The following is a 19206-nucleotide window of genomic DNA, read 5'->3' as shown; positions in this document are numbered from 1 at the left end:
ATCGCAACCGTACAGCACTGAAGGGTTATGCCCGTCAATTGGAAACCTTTTATTAGTTCATCATTTGACTGAATGAGTATCGTTTAGGCATCATTATCCAGCAGGGTCTTCACACAGCGTGTCCATGTTCGGCACCTTATGTGACTTCGTAAATGAATATGAAATAATATCATGTGAAATCTAACGGTACAACGATGAAGACGCAGATGATCTCTAACGGTAACATAAATCGAGAAACATCAACTATTCTGCTGTCGGTATAAGATAAGTATAGCAAAATGATGTTGAAGCCACAATAAAAAATAACTCATTCAATTGCATGGTCGGACGCAAGGGAGATTAACATTCACGTACGACAAAAGAAACAGATATGTTATAACCTTTTCATTCGTAATGTTGGAAGTTGGAAAAACATGAATACATGACACTTTTTTTATGAATAACTTTTTTATTCTGGGCATTTCAGGGCTACTTCATACCTTAAATCATATGAATACTGAGAAAATGTCAGTGTTGTTACAGCACACACCACAAATCCAAAACTCCAAATATAACACATTCTGACGCATAAAATTAACACAAAACACAGAAGGTTCAGAGCTCTTCATTGTCCATGCCATATCGTCCGAACTGTTTTGCGATTATCCACACACCTTCACAAATCAGTCATTTTCCCAATTTGCTGGTGCCTTTGGAGGGTTCATGCCTCAGGGTGTTTTCCATAACTGTTCTACAAACTTCATCCCTATGCTCCCGTTCGACTCGAAATGCACCTCTCTACAAACTTATGTGACGTCATATATAAATCCACACTAGAAGTTAACCTCGCCTCGGTGCATCAACTCATGTTTATATTTTTTGTTCACTTTTCTGTTAGATTAATCCCAAATATTATGTTGATGTTGACATGTTTTCAGCTTATGTTGTATATATTCAAATAACTATTATTCTTTGCGTAACTGAGTATGAGTTGGGAAACGTATCTGACCGAGAGCCGGCAAATACCGACAAATTAACATAGTTGCAATGTTCTTCCGCGAAACCAGAGGACTTCAAAGTAGGCAATCATTATTACGATATTATTCGGCAAGACCAGTAAACTACAAATTAGAAAATCGCAAGCTCGGAGGTTCACACAATTTAACCAGAGATTTTGAATCGTTCACACTTCAATGAACTCATCCAAACTGACGTTCATTTCTTGAATGAAAGAAATGAAACACTATGAATGTGATTAAGAAATTCCAAAATGATTAAAAGAGTTATGGTAATCTCATTAAAATCAAATCTTAGTTCTCGCACAAAGATCTGAGGACATCCCATTACGGGTCACGTCAGAGCGACATTTGGCAAACTCTGACCGACCAATGGAATTACTGACACGAAGTCGACATTAGCCAATCAGAAGGAAGCTTTCTCGTGCTTTACGGCACTAATTTCAAATTGGCGACTTCGAAACATATTTTGACAAATTCTCGCTTAATAAGTTGAAATCTGAACAAAAGAACATTCTCGAATGGCTAATATATTTTCTCGATTGTATAGATGCAGTCGTTAAGCCCGAAACTATCGTTCGGAATACCCCGTTTTAAAGTTTTCGAGGCTGCATGATAAGAAATTACATTCCGACTGTCACTTTCATGACCTGGTAAGCGAAGAGACTTAAATGTGGTTAAGTAACTATAACAAACGATATGTACACAGACATATTGGTCTGTTTGTGTTTGCTTGTGTTCGTGTACGGAAGAACGTGATTTTATGACTGTTTCTGTGTGTCTGTATTTCCGGCTGGCGAATCAACTGTTAATATTAAGGGCGCTCCTTTCACTTCAGTGCAACGCACAATTTGTTAAGGTGAGGTGAGGTGAAATGGGGTTTAACGTCGCGTCCAAGATTATTGAACTTATATAGCGACGTGCATGCACGTGTGTCTGTGTGTGTGAGGCTGCTTGTACTGATGCCGATTTATAGTGCTAGCCCACTGAGATACCATGCCGCAGTTGAACATGAATATCCCACTCAGACATAGTATACTGACTCCGAGCCGACCAGTCCTTGTTTCAGCCCCTTAATGCCGAGTGCCAGACAGGGTAACAACAAGTACCATCTTTTAACGTCTTTTGGTATGACGCGACTTGGGATCGAACCCCGGACCTTCCGCTCTCCGGGCACATTTGTCGAGGAATCATCTGCATCACTGTATCATGTCTAACCGCTGTGAAGGGATACACGTATCCTTTGTGTTCTACCTAAGATAACTAGGTTTATATGGCGGTTTAATTTCTTGTCGACACGTAACAATAGAGAAAGTACTTTGTACTAATTTTGCACAAACGTCGTACATCTACTTTAATTTAACACTTAGAAAACAAACCGTAATTGAACACTGCCTTAAACAGTATTATAAAATTGACTTTCACCTTATGTGAGTTCGAGCTTGGACAACGTTCTTACAATGTTTGGCCCTCACTTTTATGAAGGTTCATATTCCAATGACCGCACACAATTGTATGACTACTTTTCATCTTAAAGGATGTTGACCTACACACATTTCGTTTATCACGTGTGACGTCTTGTTAACACTGACGGTCATACAACAACCACCTGTATCGCGGAATGAACTAGTTCCTTAAAAAGGAGATGTGGCATGAGCGTATGCATGCTTACAGTGGCATCTTTTGCAGTGTGCTCACAACAAATGTATTATAAACATGTAATCATCTTTGGATGCGAAAGGTCTGTAAGGAACTACTTCAGTACGTCAGTCAGAATGACACGTACAAGACGCCAAAATGGCCGCCACGATACACGTGACGGGAGACATTTCCGAAGTTGTTAATGGATCTGTGGCGGTAACATGTGTTGATCAACATTGATCAATTGGCCGATCATTGAAAAGTGATTATAAAGATGTCTGAAATAGATTGCTGTAGACTGTAACTGTCAGTGTAGACACGGATCGAGTCGATACTACGATAGTTTTGATATAAATGTGCATTTCTTCATTATGTTTATTCGGATGGGTCGAAGAGATTAAAGGATTAAAGGTTCAGATTAAAGGGTCTAAATGATTAGAAAGAACGCTTCTGTATGTCTTCGTGATAGAGAATTCCCGGGGGTTCACCCAGGAATGTGGAAGTAGTCCGTCAGTGTTTACGTCATTTCACGAATATAGTCACGTCAAATTGTGTTGTCCATATGCTTATGAACGTCAGTTTGGTGTCATGTGACCGGCCTCTTTTCCAATGGAAAAGCCACATATTGTGTACATTTCAAATTAAAAATATATTTTCTGGTAAATTGCAGATGTCAGGTTAGTTTGGGGGAAAGCCCTGATTATTCCAGCTATATGTCGTCGAATCGAATTAATATTCAGGCCACAAAAAATTCATTCATATTATGAGCGAGCCTGATTCTGACACCTGATCCATGTAGTCTCATTTTACGACAAGCATAGAATGGAATCCACAGGCAGATTAACACTTTAGTGAAATCTACTAGCATAGATATCTTGCGGATAGGTATCATAGTTTGGGCGAATCTTGGCTTCGAACCCACGGATCATTGCGGGTAAGGGACACAACACTGCAGAGTGATTTGAGACGACTGACACCACATATCCCTTTCACGATGTTGAATGTACTACCGCATATGTGAAAGGTAACCAAGGTGAGCTTGTGCCATACCGTGGCTTGCACACCCGTGAAGCGATCTCCCATTAGGAAAATAAACCTATATTAAACAGTTTTAACTTGAAGGCGGGACTATTTTGGGTATCAGCTGGTCCATAGAATGGGGGCGTCGGTGACACTGTGCAACTTCACTCTGCAACATCTACATAACTCCCAGACGGATATTTATCTCCCGGTAGACACACGCATTTTGCACAAAACACAAGAGAAGCATAGACACACTACGCATGTATCTCAAAACTGTATCGATGGGTTTTTGCAGTTGTCTATTATCTGTCGTACGTTAAGGTAAGTAGTAGTAGCATCGTGGCATTATGTAGATTCAGAGCATCACTTATGAACAATTATGTCGAAAGATCATCACAACACCCATCGCCGCGTCTACTTACTATCGTGAACTTCATCTTGTAAAATAGAGTACAGCCTTCTCGACGTGGTAGGCAATCTTTAGAAATGTTGTCCACAAAACCGATTCACATCTCGTGTCGTGAATATTTCGTGCTTCGAAATTGAAGAGATGGTGAAGCCTAACGGTTCAAATGACAACCAATTTCATAGCAGATAAACCATTTGCAACTCGTATGCAATCACATGGCCAACATGACATGTCTCTATAAGTGGATCGTCTCGCTGGCTCCTATGCAATGACATTGCCAACATGACATGTCTCTATAAGTGGATCGTCTCGCTGGCTCCGATTCAATCACATGGCCAACATGACATGTCTCTATAAGTGGATCGTCTCGCTGGCTCCGCTGGTTCCTATGCAATCACATTGCCAACATGACATGTCTCTATAAGTGGATCGTCTCGCTGGCTCCTATGCAATCACATGGCCAACATGACATGTCTCGAGAAGAGGATCGTCTCGCTGGCTCCTATGCAGTCACATGGCCAACATGACATGTCTCTATAAGTGAATCGTCTCGCTGGCTCCAATGCAATCACATGGCCAGCATGACATGTCTCTATAAGTGGATCGTCTCGCTGGCTCCGATGCAATCACATAGCCAACATGACATGTCTCGATATCGACACTTATCGAATGCAGGTGTTTCTAACTTGATGGTGCTTGTGTACAGAAATGCTATTATGAACATGATTTTAGATTCAGCATTTTATCATTTCATATACCCGGTCTCGGAGAAAAATGCAAACTTTATAGCCAGGTTGCATTTAGAGATAATAGTATATGGTCGAATCATCAACTACCAATTTTATTTTCATAAGCCTCCCTTATACTTACAATGTCTTTTTTCAACGATGAATTTTTAATAATGTGCAATATTTAAGTTCGTAATAACACCGTTTTTATTGCATATGATCTATAGATACGTTTAATAATACACTCGGCGTCGGTCTTAAATAGTCGTGACTGGGCCGCACAATCAAATGAATGGTATTGTGTGCATCAATCTACGCAATTCTGGATACAGATAAATATTTCATATGATGGACTGTATCATATTTTGCCGACCCCCCAGTAATACCAGCCCGATATACACATAATACATTTTCAGGACTCACAGCTCCTCCCTGATAATGTTCAAAATTCAAACAGTAGAATTGAATTATCCCCCCCCCCCCCACACACACACACACACAAGCCTCCCCTAGTTATGATAACCTATATCTCGAATCTGGACCAGACAATTTGGCATCGAGACGTTGATCAACGCATTTGGAATATGATGGCTAGCATTAACCATCTCGTTTGTAGCCTCTTACAACTATCAGTTGTTTAGACAAATTCTAATCAGGATACATGTGGGGAATCGAAATGCAGCAATTTATAATCGCTATATTTCGGGAATCTGTTTCAAGCAGCGAGGACTACAACACAAGACCGATCCATGATAAGAGACAGGTTACTTCTTATGCGCTGTCACATACGCGCTGTAAAAGGCCTGTGGTCGTGTCCTTGACTGTAAGCGTGTTAGTAGGACATGATAGCAATGGACGCCTCTGTGCAGGTACACACTACAGGCTCGTGTTTTTAAAAAGGTAATTTATCTATCACGTGGCTGACGTAAGTGAACTCTAAGCAGAGGACGTTATCTGTTGATATAATATAAATATTCTTAGTACATGTTAGTAAAGATACAGTGAAATACCATATTGTGTCATTCTACATGCTGAAATACCATATTGTGTCACTCTACATGCTGAAATACCAAATTGTGTCATTCTACATGCTAAAATACCATATTGTGTCATTTTACATGCTGAAATACCATAATGTGTCATTCAACATGCTGAAATACACACTGACGATCCATACATTTTAAAAGCTATATTGACGCATTCACCGGTTGCGTTAAAACCTAGGAAAGAAATCAATGACCAAACAAAAACAATGTTTCACCCAATTTTCAATTTAGTTTCGGCCATCCAGTATGCCTTTGATACAAATAAAAGACAGCGAGGGGCATGGCATGATGATTCGAGAGGTCGGGAAGTTCCGGATACCCCCGGATTTCCCCGAGGAAGTGTTCAGAGAAGTGCCGAAGCTGACAATGAGAGAAGATGACATTGTGATGGCGAACTGGATGAGATCAGGTATCACCATGAATGATAAATGTTAGAAAAATATTTTAAATCCGTGTTAACATTATGTGTTCTGTTTTTTTAAAAGACGACCTCTTTCAGTGATAATGCATGATTTGTTCTAAACAAAGTGAAAAGGCATGTATTTATGTATATTTACTAATGTTTGTAATACACAGGTACACACTGGATGTTTGAAATGATCAGCATGCTTGTCAACAATAATACGGAGACAATTCCTAAAAAGAAAGAAGACCACATGCTGGAATATCAACCAATGAGCATGCTCGATGCGTTACCATCCCCGCGAGTTTTAAACACTCACCTACGCTTCCGGTACCTGCCGGAAGACATGAAAACGAAGAGGTGCAAAGTGGTGTATTTGTTGAGAGACCCACGAGATGCACATGTGTCGTTATACTCATTACAGACGAGACGGAAAAATGTTGGATATGATGGACACTGGAAAAATTGGTTTACCCTCTGTCTGAACGGGGAACGTAAGTTTCTTCAGCATCTAATATAATGCTCATCTTGAAAAAAGTATGGAAGGTAAGGTGCTTTAGAAAGGCACACACTTTACAGATATCAAGAAAGTAACAGTCAGATTTTGGAAAACAGTAACTGAAAAGTATGAAAAAGAAGAAACTGAAGGAAGTGTTTAAACGAATCAGGCGTAGAAGAGATTTTTGTATCTGCATATTTCACGTATTCATTCATTTTTATGCTACTTTTACAGTGTCATGGGGTACATGGTTTCATCACGTTCGAGACTGGGAGAGAGTGTTCGAGGAATATCGAAACTTGGATGTACATTTTGTACATTATGAAGATATGAAGAAAGTATGTATGATATCCAACTGAAAGTAAGCTTCTTTTCTATATATTTTATGCATTTCATAGAAACCCTTTAAAAATAATATGAGACCGCCGTCCAGTAAACATGATCAATGAATGTTGCTAACGCCGCAATAATTAATATTAAATATCACGGCAGTCTGAAAATAATTGAGTATTGACAAGGCAAACTTTAAACTCTGCACGGTTTGATTACTTTTACTGAGGTTGTTGTTATTTGTATGTTCGTATGCATGTATCTACAATGTCTATTTGTTTGCTGTATCGATTGGTCTGTGGGGTATATGTTTATATGTATTCATTTTACGTGTGTGTGTAATTATATCTCGAGATGTCGGTGAGAACATAAGATAATATTTGATATCCGCAACACGTCAGAATTAAATTTCGTGGACATGTGCTGTTTTGGTTATGAAATAAGTAAGCTGGGTGCAGAAGAAGCGTGCATTTACCTGAATATATCAAATCTCTCCCAGAATCGCAGCGAGAGGTGAATAAGGTCGTTGTTCAATGCAGTTCATCAGTATATCAAAATTATAAATATTGGTTAAGGTTATTGTATCAGGAAGAGAATATTATTATCAATAAGGACAATCATTATCAATAGAAGATGGTTTTGAAAATTTGGACATGTATACAGTTGATCTTTTTAGGTTTAAGGCAAGGTGAATGATTATTGACATTCATATGTGGTTTGACCAAATCTTACATTTTTCTAATCTTAAAACACATAGATTTGGTGACAGAAAAAAGTTGAAAATTAGGATTAGTACAAACAAACATTTTGTATAAAAAATACATATGTAATTACTATTTTAGAAAAATATGTTTTCTTACGAATGAAAATTCTTCTCATGCTGTAATGTATAATGGGGCCGGTGTCTCCATATCATCACATTCCCACATTATGTGCACTTCTCTGGTGAGGTACTGAATTCCTTTTTGATGACTTTAGAATCCTCTGGAGGAGTTACGTAAGGTTTCCAGGTTTCTCGGCACCGACTCAACAGAAGAGCTGCTTCAGGCCATCATAGACAAATGCCAGTTGGCGAGAATGAGATTCGACAAACTCCCCTATGAGGCGTTGGAAAATGGCCAATCCATACACTACGAGAAAGGTATTTACTTCATGCCATTTGCCTAAATTAATTATACTGTTTGATAAAACGCGGTGTGTGTATACTTTATGGCGAAAATTACCTTGCCAAATACACACATTTAGTTAAGTGTTGTTGTTGTTTGTTGTCGAACGCCAAATAACAAAACTCAACTGAATTTGGCAAGATAATGTTCACCATAAAGTGCGTGAGTTGGGATTTGTTTATGCAGCTTTGAACAGTATTCCACTTATATATATCGGCTTGCAATCTTTGTGTGGGACAAAAGACCGAATTGACGCAGGTCTCAGACGTTTACCATTGTGGTGACACCCACGAGCACGGGCATAATGCTGACTAGCCTAGAAACGTAACCGGGCAGACCGAGATTCGAACCCACAATAGAATTCTGGCATGCCTAAGGGACGCTACTCTGCACAGCTAATTGCGGCGCCTTATTGTTAGACGACGTCTGGGCCACCCGTGCCCCACATTGTTGTGGAAGCACACAGAGAAATCGCTGCAATATATGGTCATCAGTCTGCTTAATAGACACGCGTAGCAAAAATAAACCCAAACCTTGCAAATACAGATTTCCCCCTTTATTGATGACGTCAACAATGTAGTCACGTGAGGATTAAGAACGTTGTGTGGATCCCGGTTGGAATATGTCCCTGAGAGGCTCAAATTTGTTCCGGGTGGCCAGGCCTAGAATTTGTTGCCTGTCATCGTACCCATAAGCGTTGGAAGTTATTCACATTGTTTACCAGAGGTGTGTCCGACCCATGTTCGATTATTTACAGGCATCCGTAACATAGCTGAAATATTGCTAACTGCGTGTGTAAAAACGCAACAGGCACAAAGCGACAAAACCCTTTCCGTATCCAATAGAAGTCTCTGCATTAAACAGAGTCGATTGTACGATTCATGAGCATGTGTTTATGAATCACTATCAAATAGTGATGATATCAGGCGTTCGGGGAAAAGGTGAGCGTATCCTGATCCACCGGTGACACAGGTCACAAACACATGCAAAGGCAAGTCAGTTGTTCTCCAGAAAAAAAACACGGGAACATATGGTACAAGTGAAAATGGGGAATTGCGTCGGACATCATTTTTGCCATTGATTGTCAAATTTGGACATGTCCTCCACACGTCTACCATAAACCTTTCTTAAAGCTTAACTAAGGCCTTGAATGTTGTAACGTAATGCTTGTACGTTGAAATCTCATATACTATGGCTCACGTGATGTCGGTCTTGTGTGAAACATATCATTGGGATATTTCAGGTGTAGCTGGAACGTGGAAAGAGTTTTTCACAGTTGAACAATATGAACAGTTTGAAAAGCTCTATAGACAGAATATGACCGGGTCTAAATTTGAGTCAAGATACAGAGGTCCTGTTGATGTGTTGTAGTATGTAATTTTATGCTACAATAAAGACAGTAAATATAGTATATGTTTGTTTTGTTTTGTTTGTTTGCTGTTGTTGATTATCGCCTCACTGAGCAATAATCATGCCAGCTAATGACGGCGGCGTGTAAATGATCGAATTTGGACCAGACAATCCAGTGATCGATATTGCGAGCAATCATCCTCGCAGACGGGTTTCAGTGAGTGAGTGAGTTGGGTTTAACGCCGCTTTTAACAGTATTCCAGTTATTTCACAACAGTCAGCTTAATGTGAGAGGAAAGCCCGAAGTGATGCAGACGTTTACAACTTCGGTGAAACCCACGAGCACGGGTATGGTGCTGACAAACCTAGAAACATAATCGGGGCGAACCGGGATTCGAACCAACAATCATAGTTTTCTGGCGTGCCCAAGGGAGAGCAAATCTCCACAGCGAATCGCGGCGCCTTAGACGACTGAGCCACCCGTGCCCCCTAGACGGGTTTCAATAACGCAAGCAACCAAATCACTCAGCCTGACCACCCGATCAATTTGGTCGCCCTTTACAACCCGCATAGGTTACTGGGCATTTATTCTTACCTAACATCCCCACTAGGATTATGAGAGCATCTCCTGATCCATTTGGTCGCCTTTTACAACCAGGTTACTTGGTATTTATTCTAACCCTGAATCCCCAGGGGTCCCTGCGTATGTAATGGCCTCAGGCGGCCATCCCCTTTAAATGACATTAAGTGTAACCAGAATGTATACTAGAACCAGAACATGACATGAAGTAGCATTGTTTCATCTTTGGCATAATTATCTTTAACAAACACAGAGTGACAATGACTATTTGGTTCCTACTGTAATCAAAGATGTCAAGATTCACACAATGACACCATTTATATTATACATCAGGCATAATGTCTACTTTTGCAATACACCATTACAAATAAAGCTTGTCAGCTTGAATAATACATGTCCCCGTTTGAGGATTCCGGGCAAGATTTGGTCGTTAGAATCCCATGTAAAGGGGGACCAAATGTAGTTTGTGGTCAGGCTCAGTGTAATTATAATATTGCTATGTGGCGTTAAGAAATATTAAAAAAACATTATGCTTGTTAATATCTGCTACATATATGTCGCATGATTTAAAAATGTGAGTTTTTACATTCTAATTTGGAACTATCAATCACATACGATAATGTATTGATTCTAAGGGCTGAATACTATTGTTTCATTCATAAGATAAGTGGTAAATGGTGGTATCAAACAGCACAGATGCTGTTGTTAAGTATGTCAAAAGTGAGTGAGTGAGTTGAGTTTAACGCCGCTTGTAACATTATTCCAGTTATATCACGATGTGTCAGCTTAATGTTAGAGGTAAACCTGAAGTGATGCAGGTCTCAGATGTTCACCACTTCGGTGAAACTCACGTGCTGGCAAACCTAGAAACATAATCGGGGCGAACCCACAATCATAGGTTTCTGGCGTGCCCAAGGGACGCAACTCTGCACAGCGAATCGCGGCGCCTTAGACGACTGGGCCACCAGTACCATCCTGTCAAAAGAGAATATCTTACATTGTGCATCTGTTGTGTGCATATTTGCACACCTGTTTGTACATGCTTGTGTCAATACAGTGAAAGGCCTGCAATAACGTGTTGACACTAAAGTGAATTATTTCAAATTTTGTCGGAAAACGTATTACCAGTGGGCTTACACAGACATACTATAATTTGAGAAAGTATTTCAGTTCTCTCGTTTGCCGATCAGTTACAAATTGACGATGCAATGACAGCATTACTGCATCATGCCACTGTTACTCAAATTACTGGAAAATACCCCAGGACATGGCTTGGTGACTGCCTATTGCAAGAGACGTATCTACCACGTCTACATTTCAGAGACCGCCTCCGTGATCTAGTGGATAGAGCGTCTGCCCTTCGTGTTGAGCGTCAGCGGTTCGATTCCCGGCTTCGTCATACCAAAACACGTTTCATGGTGGTACTTGTTGTTACCCTGCCTCGGCATTAAGAGGCTAAAACAAGGACTGGTCCGCTCGAAGTCGCTATACTTTGTTTTAGTGGAGTATTCATGTTAAATTGCGGCATGGTATCTCAGTGGACTAGCTTTATAAAACTTGCTTTAGTCCGGGCCAGTACAAGCAGTCACACACGCACACACACACGCGCGCGCGTGCGCGCATGCATGTCGCTATGTAAGTGCAATATTATCGAAAGCGACGTTAAACCTCATTTCACCTCACCTCATATTTCAGAAGACACACACTACATGGGACAGATTGAGTCTGAGATGTTTGGTGCCTCTTTTGGAAACAATCCAGCAATACCACCGCTCCGTATATCAAATAGCATCCTAAAATTGAACCGTTTTGGAATCGAACGACGGTCTTCGGCGTGACAAGCTAATGCTTATACCACTGGCCTATCCGACTGAGCCTCCATGTACACACGACCTTGTAAAGCATGCAGCACAACTGGGCTTGAGGCGAATAGCGTTAATACAAGTACAGCTTGTTAGCTATATACATGTTTGTTTGTTTGTTGTTTAACGCCGCACTCTGCAATATTCCAGCTATATGACGGCGGTCTGTAAATAATCGAGAGTGGACCGGAAAATCAAGTGGTTGACATCTTGAGCATCCATCTACGCAATTGGGAGCCTGACAAACCGATCCCGTTTGTCGCCTCTTACGACAAACATAGTCGCTTACACCAGAACCATTTTTAAGAGCATGTCCGACCTTATAACGTGAAGATAAGTAGAATCAAGTTTTTGTTTTTAAAAATTCGCAAAAAAGCAAATAACATCACTTGCGCTCTTCAAATACACTTTCCAAATGTTTGTTTGTTCGTTACATCGGGTGGTCAGGTTCGCTGACTTGGTTGATGCATGTCATCGATCCCAATTGCGTGGATCGATGCTCATGATATCAATCACTGGATTATCTGGTCCAGACTCGATTATTTACAGACCGCCGTCATAAAGCTGGAATATTGCTGAGTGCGGCGTTAAACAACAAACCAACAAACCAACCTGTGTGGTAATTTAACTTCCGTTGATTTGTAGCTAACATTCAAACCGCCGGAGATGACCTACTTGTAATTCAGGGTTTGAGCTATAAATAACTCCTATGCCGCCATACTACTCGACCTGGCGTCTGCCTTTGCTGCGATACTGGGGTCAAAACATGGCGGAGAGCATAGTAACAGACAAGAGTGGCAACACCCTGACAATGCTGGATGTGGACGGGGTGTGGTATCCCGACCCACTCTGTGCGGAGACGGTGAGAAGTATCCCAAATGTCACCCTCCGTGATGACGACATAATTCTGTACGGATATCCCAGGTCAGGTGGGTTGATAAGCGTTGTGAAAGGCACAGGTCGTAACCCGCCCCTGGGACATTGCTCCCGGTGTTGTGAGACTGAGATATGAGACTCTTTAGTGTGAAGGTACATAATGATGTTTCAGTGTGTTCAGTGCAATGTAACGAGTTTTATTATTCCCCGCCCATCAAAGGAAATAGAAACAGGCTCCGTCCGTCCGTCCCCCACGTTTCGTTTCCGGAGCATAACTCGGAAACCGTTCAATATTTTTTCATCAAACTTTGCAGGTCTGTCAGGTACATGCTGAACTGCTGCCTTTTGCTATTAAGAAATTTTAGAAATTTTATTTTTTTACGTTTCCATGGCAACAAGATGGACTTAGGTTCTGTGAGGGTAGGGTTCTTTTAGGGAGCATAACTCATAAACCGTTCAATATTTTTTAATCAAACTTTGCAGGTCTGTCAGGTACATGCTGAACTGGTGCCTTTTGCTATTAAGAAATTTTAGAAAAAAATTATTTTTACGTTTCCATGGCATTTATATGACGGCGGTCTGTAAATAATCGAGTCTGGACCAGACAATCCAGTAATTAATGTCATGAGCATCAACCCACGCAATTGGGATTGATGACCGTGCATCAACCAAGTCAGCGAGCCTGACCACCCGATCCCGTTAGTCGCCTTTTACGACAAGCATAGTCGCCTTTTACGGCAAGCATGGGTTGCTAAAGTCTACCTAGTCTACCCTTGAATCTTCACGGGTCCCATATGAGAGTATAAGGTCGCAACATGATAGAATAAAGAAGTTGTCACCAATAAAGTATGTTGTCTTAACTGTTACTTATCAACTTCTAAAAATGCTACCAAAAATTAAAACAAAAAAAACCCGGAGACATAATGCCGTTCTCCTGCAGGTCATCACTGGCTGTTTGAGATCGTCAACATGCTGGTGTCTGGCAGTGCCGACAACGTGCCCTTCACCCTGGAGAGCGGTGTTCTGGAAGTCGTACCCGACGCAGTCCTCCAATGTCTTCCCTCCCCGAGAATACTCACAAGCCACGTCCAGCGTCAGTTCATGCCCAAAGACCTGAAACATCGGAACGTGAAGACGCTGTACATCATTCGTGACCCCAAGGACGTGGCAGTGTCTTGGTTCTACTACTACAGAGCCTTTCCAAACAATACCTATAAAGGTTCTTGGGATGATTGGCTGCATCTGTTCATGAGTGAGAAATGTGCGTAGTTTGAAAACAATTTCTTAATGACATGTGAGTTGGACAAAAAGACATTACTTTAAACTTTACTTTCAACTATTATATTTTCTTTCTCTTGAGGACACGGAAGGCCCATGCGTCAAAGGCACCGCAACTCTCTGTGCAGAGTTCCGCCCCTTTGGTAGGCTAGATTGGTTGGTTGGTTTGTTTAACGCCGCACTCAGCAATATTCCAGCTATATGACGGCGGTCTGTAAATAATCGAGTCTGGACCAGACAATCCAATGATTGACAACATGGACATCGATCCACGCAATTGGGATTGATGACATGCATCAACCAAGTCAGCGAGCCTGACCACCCGATCCCGTTAGTCGCCTTTTACGACAAGCATAGTCGCCTGTTACGGCAAGCATGGGTTGCTGAAGACATATTCTACCCCGGATCTTCACTGGCAGGCTAGATCATGATCATGTTTCGAATTCTAGGCTTGTCGGCAGCATGCCAGTGTTCGAGTGTTTCACCAAAATGGTAAACATCTAATTAAATCTGCTTTAGTTCGGACTTTGCTCTACGACCCTGTCCTGCTATAAATGAATACAGACCAATGCAATACTCTGGCAGATTGGGTCAGTGTGGGAATGTTTTATTAATTTACAAAAATAATACACTGCAGTAGTCCACCACCAGGCATGTTCATGGGTGTATGTCAAGTTACACATGCCATCTGGTTATTCTTATTTATCAGGATCGACAAGTCATACTTCCATTGGAGAGAAGTAGCTGTATCAGTGCGTATCTGTCTCTGTATATATAATCACTTCAAAAATTATACATTTAACCCGTATGCTTTCCATTGCAGTTATGTGGAGTACGTGGTTTGATCACATTCGGTCATTTGAAAAAGAAAGCGAAACCATAGATCCACGCTTTCTGCACATTGTATTTTACGAAGATCTTAAAAAGGTATTTTTACAATAATTCATACGCTGATCCATTGGTTGGACTGCAGGGGAGAATGTGTAGACGTATAAAAAACCTGAATCATTTGGGTGACATGCATCAACAAAATTACACTTCACTGACTACTTTTTGGCTACAAAACGCCAATTTCACTAATTATGCGTTGACACTCAATGCACACATCGACCCGTGAAGATCCGGGATAGAATAGGTCTTCAGCAACCCATGCTTGCCGTAAAAGGCGACTATGCTTGTCGTAAAAGGCGACAAACGGGATCGGGTGGTCAGGCTCGCTGACTTGGTTAATGCATGTCATCGGTCCCAAATGCATGGATCGAAACTGATGATATTAATCACTGGATTGTCTGGTCCAGACTCGATTATTTACAGACCGCCGCCATATAGCTGGAATATTGCTGAGTGCGGCGTTAAACATTCAACAAACCAACCAACCAACCAGCCAACCAACCAACCAACCAATGCACACATCCCTTTCCCCAAAAATGTGCACCTTTCTTTTTTCAAAAAGGTGTTTCTGTTTCTCACGAATAAAACCCGTATCTGTGTCAGATAATAATTAACGGTCTGACACCGTGGTAGAAAGCACGTATTGTCACTGTCGCCACCTGGTGTGACTGTATAAATGTTTGATCATATAAGAAGTAAGAATAGGGGGCGTCCTTTTCATGACTGGAAATAAATTTAGGTTAAATACTGCCGATTGTGTAAATGACGCTAGCTTGGGTTGCTGGAGACATATTCTAAGCCTTAATCCCAATGGAGTAAATGCATAAGTGTTTGTGACACATTTTCTCATTGTAATAACTCTGTAGTTAGTTTAGGGGATCACGGGTGGCGCAGTCGTCAAGGGTGCCTCACTTTGCTGTGCAGAGTTCGTCCCCTGTGCATACCAGTAACCTATGACCGTGGGTTCGAATCCTGGTTCGCCCCGATTATGTTTCTGTGTTTGTCAGCACCACACCCGTGCTCGTGGGTTTCACCAAAGTGATAAACGTCTGACACCTGCATCACTTCGGACTTTCCTATCACATTAAGCTGACAGGCCGTGATATAACTGGAATACTGTTCAAAGTGGCTTTAAAGCCATCTCACTATTGTTGGTTTAATATATGATGAAGTAGGTACTGTTCAGAGTAATACATGTGATGTCGTTTCAGGATCCACATGAAGAAGTACGAAAACTGGCAACATTCCTTGATAAACGCGTTACGAAAGATTTCATTGATCAAGTTGTTCATAAGTCTACATTCAGTAGAATGAAAAGTGAAAAGGATAAGATAACAGACAAATGGAATGGAAATCTGGCCCAATATAGAAAAGGTTTGTATTACTGTTAATTGGTGCATTGTGTTGTAAGAGGCGACTAACGGGATCGGGTGGTCAGGCTCGCTGACTTGGTTGTTGCATGTCATCGTATCCCAAATGCGTGGAGACCCGTGACGATTCCGGGGTACAATAGGTCTTCAGCAACCCATGCTTGCCGTAAAAGGAGACTATGCTTGTCGTAAAAGGCGACTAACGGGATTGGGTGGTCAGGCTCGCTGACTTGGTTGATACATGTCATCGATCCCAATTGCGTGGATCGATGCTCATGATGTCAATCACTGGATTGTCTGGTCCAGATTCGATTATTTGCAGACCGCCGTCGTACAGCTGAAATATTGCTGAATGCGGCGTTAAACAACAAACAAACAAGATGATCATTTGTGGCTGCATACACAACAGCGCCCGACTCCTCCCAGTTCAAACCAAAGTTGTCGAAATCAATTTATAATAAAATCCTAACTTGCATATGATGTTATTGGAATAACACATTATACTAAGCACAATAAATATATTCATAACAGACACTATTCAGCACCCTATATCATGCTTAAAGGATTCACAAACATTGTAATTATTATTTTCTAAATCCTTTTGGACAATCGTCTCATAGTGTACACAACTAACTCACTCACTTGCTTATTGCATGACAAGACTACAGCGACAAGTGATCGGACCAGGAAAACTCAAGCCAACACGAGGGCACCGCGATTCGCTGTGCAGAGTTGCATCCCTTGAGGACGCCGGAAACCTATGATTGTGGGTTCGAATCCCGGTTCGCCCCGCTTATGCTTCTAGGTTTGTCAGCACCATACCCGTGCTCGTGGGTTTCACCGAAGTGGTAAACGTCTGAGACCTGCATCACTTCGGGTTTTCCTCCCACCTTAAGCTGACACGCTGGATATAACTGGAATACTGTTAAAAGCGGCGTTAAATCCAACTCACTCACTCGTGTTTTATCTGAAGTAGCGTACACAACTAACTCACTCCCTTGCTCATTGCATGACAAGACTACAGCGACAGGTGATCGGACCATGAAAACCCAAACCAACGCAGAACAGAGATCACACCCACTGTCTCACGATATGCTTTCTCCATGCAGGTGCTGTGGGAGACTGGAAGAATATGTTCACGCCCGTACAGAAGGCAAAGTTTGACGATATCTACCGGAAGAGAATGAAAGGTTCTAGTTTCCAACAGCGTTATGAAAGTTCCTGACTTGGTTCCTGAGTGGCGGGAATCCAGGGCGATCCCGTACAGTATTGACATGTACACACTTGTTACACCGACAAAAATAAAATGAACAAAACCAATATTTGAAGAAGATCGAAGATATGTATCATTGCACCTTTCTGTAACCATCCATAAAATATATTCGAAAGTTGATTGGTTGGTTGGTTGGTTTGTTGTGTTACGCCGCACTCAGCAATATTCCAGCTATATGACGGCGGTCTGTAAATAATCGAGTCCGGACCAGACAATCCAGTGATTGACATCATGAGCATCGACCCCCGCAATTGGGATTGATGACGTGCATCAACCAAGTCAACGAGCCTGACCACCCGATCCCGTTAGTCGCCTCTTACGACAAGCACAGTCGCCTGTTACGGCAAGCATGGGGTTGCTGAAGACCTATACTACCCCGGATCTTCACAAGTCAAAGTGTCGACCAGACAACCAAATGGGTGACATCATGAAAGAGGATGCTGTCGGGGCACGATGGTGCCTATACAACCTATACTGAGGTTATTGGTTATAGGTTTCTATTTACCCAACTAATGGAGTGTTCACCATGCGGTCCCTGGTTTACCAAAGAATGCTAGTTAAGAATAAGCTGTATCTGAAAGATCACATCCAGGCTTTTGTATAAGAACAATGATGGGTTTATACCACTAAGACGAGAAATATCAAGAGTTTGTAGACATGTGATTTCAAATGACTACGGTAAAGATTTTCTCACCCTCATATAGCTTGAACTTGTTCAACACCGCTGACGATTTTCACAACCAGTGCACGTGTCACGATTAGATAATGCCATATGTGACAACTTGGCTAATACAGATGTACTTAAGTTATCAGCGCCCTCCAGTGACACTTGCAATTCCACATTCATGCGAGCTGTAAGTACTAAACGTATGCTACATAGTCGTTCAGTTGTAAGTTAACGCTGCTTTTAACAATATTTCAGGTATATTACGGCATGTCAGCTTTAAGTAGGAGAAAACCCCGGAGTGATGCAGTCCTTGGACACTTACCAATCGGGTAAAACCTACCAGCATGGGTATGGTCTGAGAAACCTAGAAACAGAAAAACACTTGTGGTTAGTGTATTATACTTGTCTTTCCGGAGAGCGGAAGATTGTTGGTTCGACCCACTTGTGCTCAGCATTAAGGGGATAAAACAAGGACTGGCCTGCTGGGAGTCAGTATACTGTGTCTGAGTGGGGTATCTATGTTGAACTGCGGCATGGTATCTCAGTGGGTTAACAATATAAAATCGGCACTACTCCTGACTATCGCGCACGCACACGCACACGCACACGCACACGCATGCACACACACGCACGCACGCACGCGCTGTATTAATGCACTAATCTTGAACGCGACGCAAACCCCATCTCACCTCACCGCACTTGCCTTTGAATACCTTCTATAGAAACATGTTGACATGTCTGAGGCTTTTAGCAACGGTATAACTACTTTTGTTAGACACACAGGAAAATCACCATCTCCCGTTGGGTGCATTGTCCAAC

General features: G+C 41.6%; 2 protein-coding genes across 2 annotated transcripts; both read left to right on the top strand.

The window, feature by feature from the left end:
• Window positions 1-6088: 6088 nt before the first annotated feature.
• LOC139466730 (sulfotransferase 1B1-like) lies at window positions 6089-9611 on the top strand. Its single transcript, XM_071248386.1, has 5 exons — window positions 6089-6251; window positions 6419-6739; window positions 6979-7082; window positions 8053-8215; window positions 9484-9611. The coding sequence occupies exons 1-5, from the start codon at window positions 6089-6091 to the stop codon at window positions 9609-9611; spliced, it is 879 nt and encodes a 292-aa protein (XP_071104487.1).
• A 3130-nt stretch (window positions 9612-12741) lies between these two features.
• LOC139466729 (sulfotransferase 1C2-like) lies at window positions 12742-17739 on the top strand. The gene is made up of 5 exons (XM_071248385.1): window positions 12742-12961; window positions 13849-14169; window positions 15010-15113; window positions 16289-16451; window positions 17557-17739. The coding sequence occupies exons 1-5, from the start codon at window positions 12742-12744 to the stop codon at window positions 17670-17672; spliced, it is 924 nt and encodes a 307-aa protein (XP_071104486.1). The 3' UTR covers window positions 17673-17739.
• Window positions 17740-19206: the final 1467 nt, after the last annotated feature.

This window comes from Haliotis cracherodii, unplaced genomic scaffold, assembly GCF_022045235.1.
Source record: "Haliotis cracherodii isolate W230 unplaced genomic scaffold, xgHalCrac1.p SCAF_19, whole genome shotgun sequence".
NCBI lineage: Eukaryota > Metazoa > Mollusca > Gastropoda > Lepetellida > Haliotidae > Haliotis > Haliotis cracherodii.
This window is presented reverse-complemented; position numbering and strand designations above follow the sequence as displayed.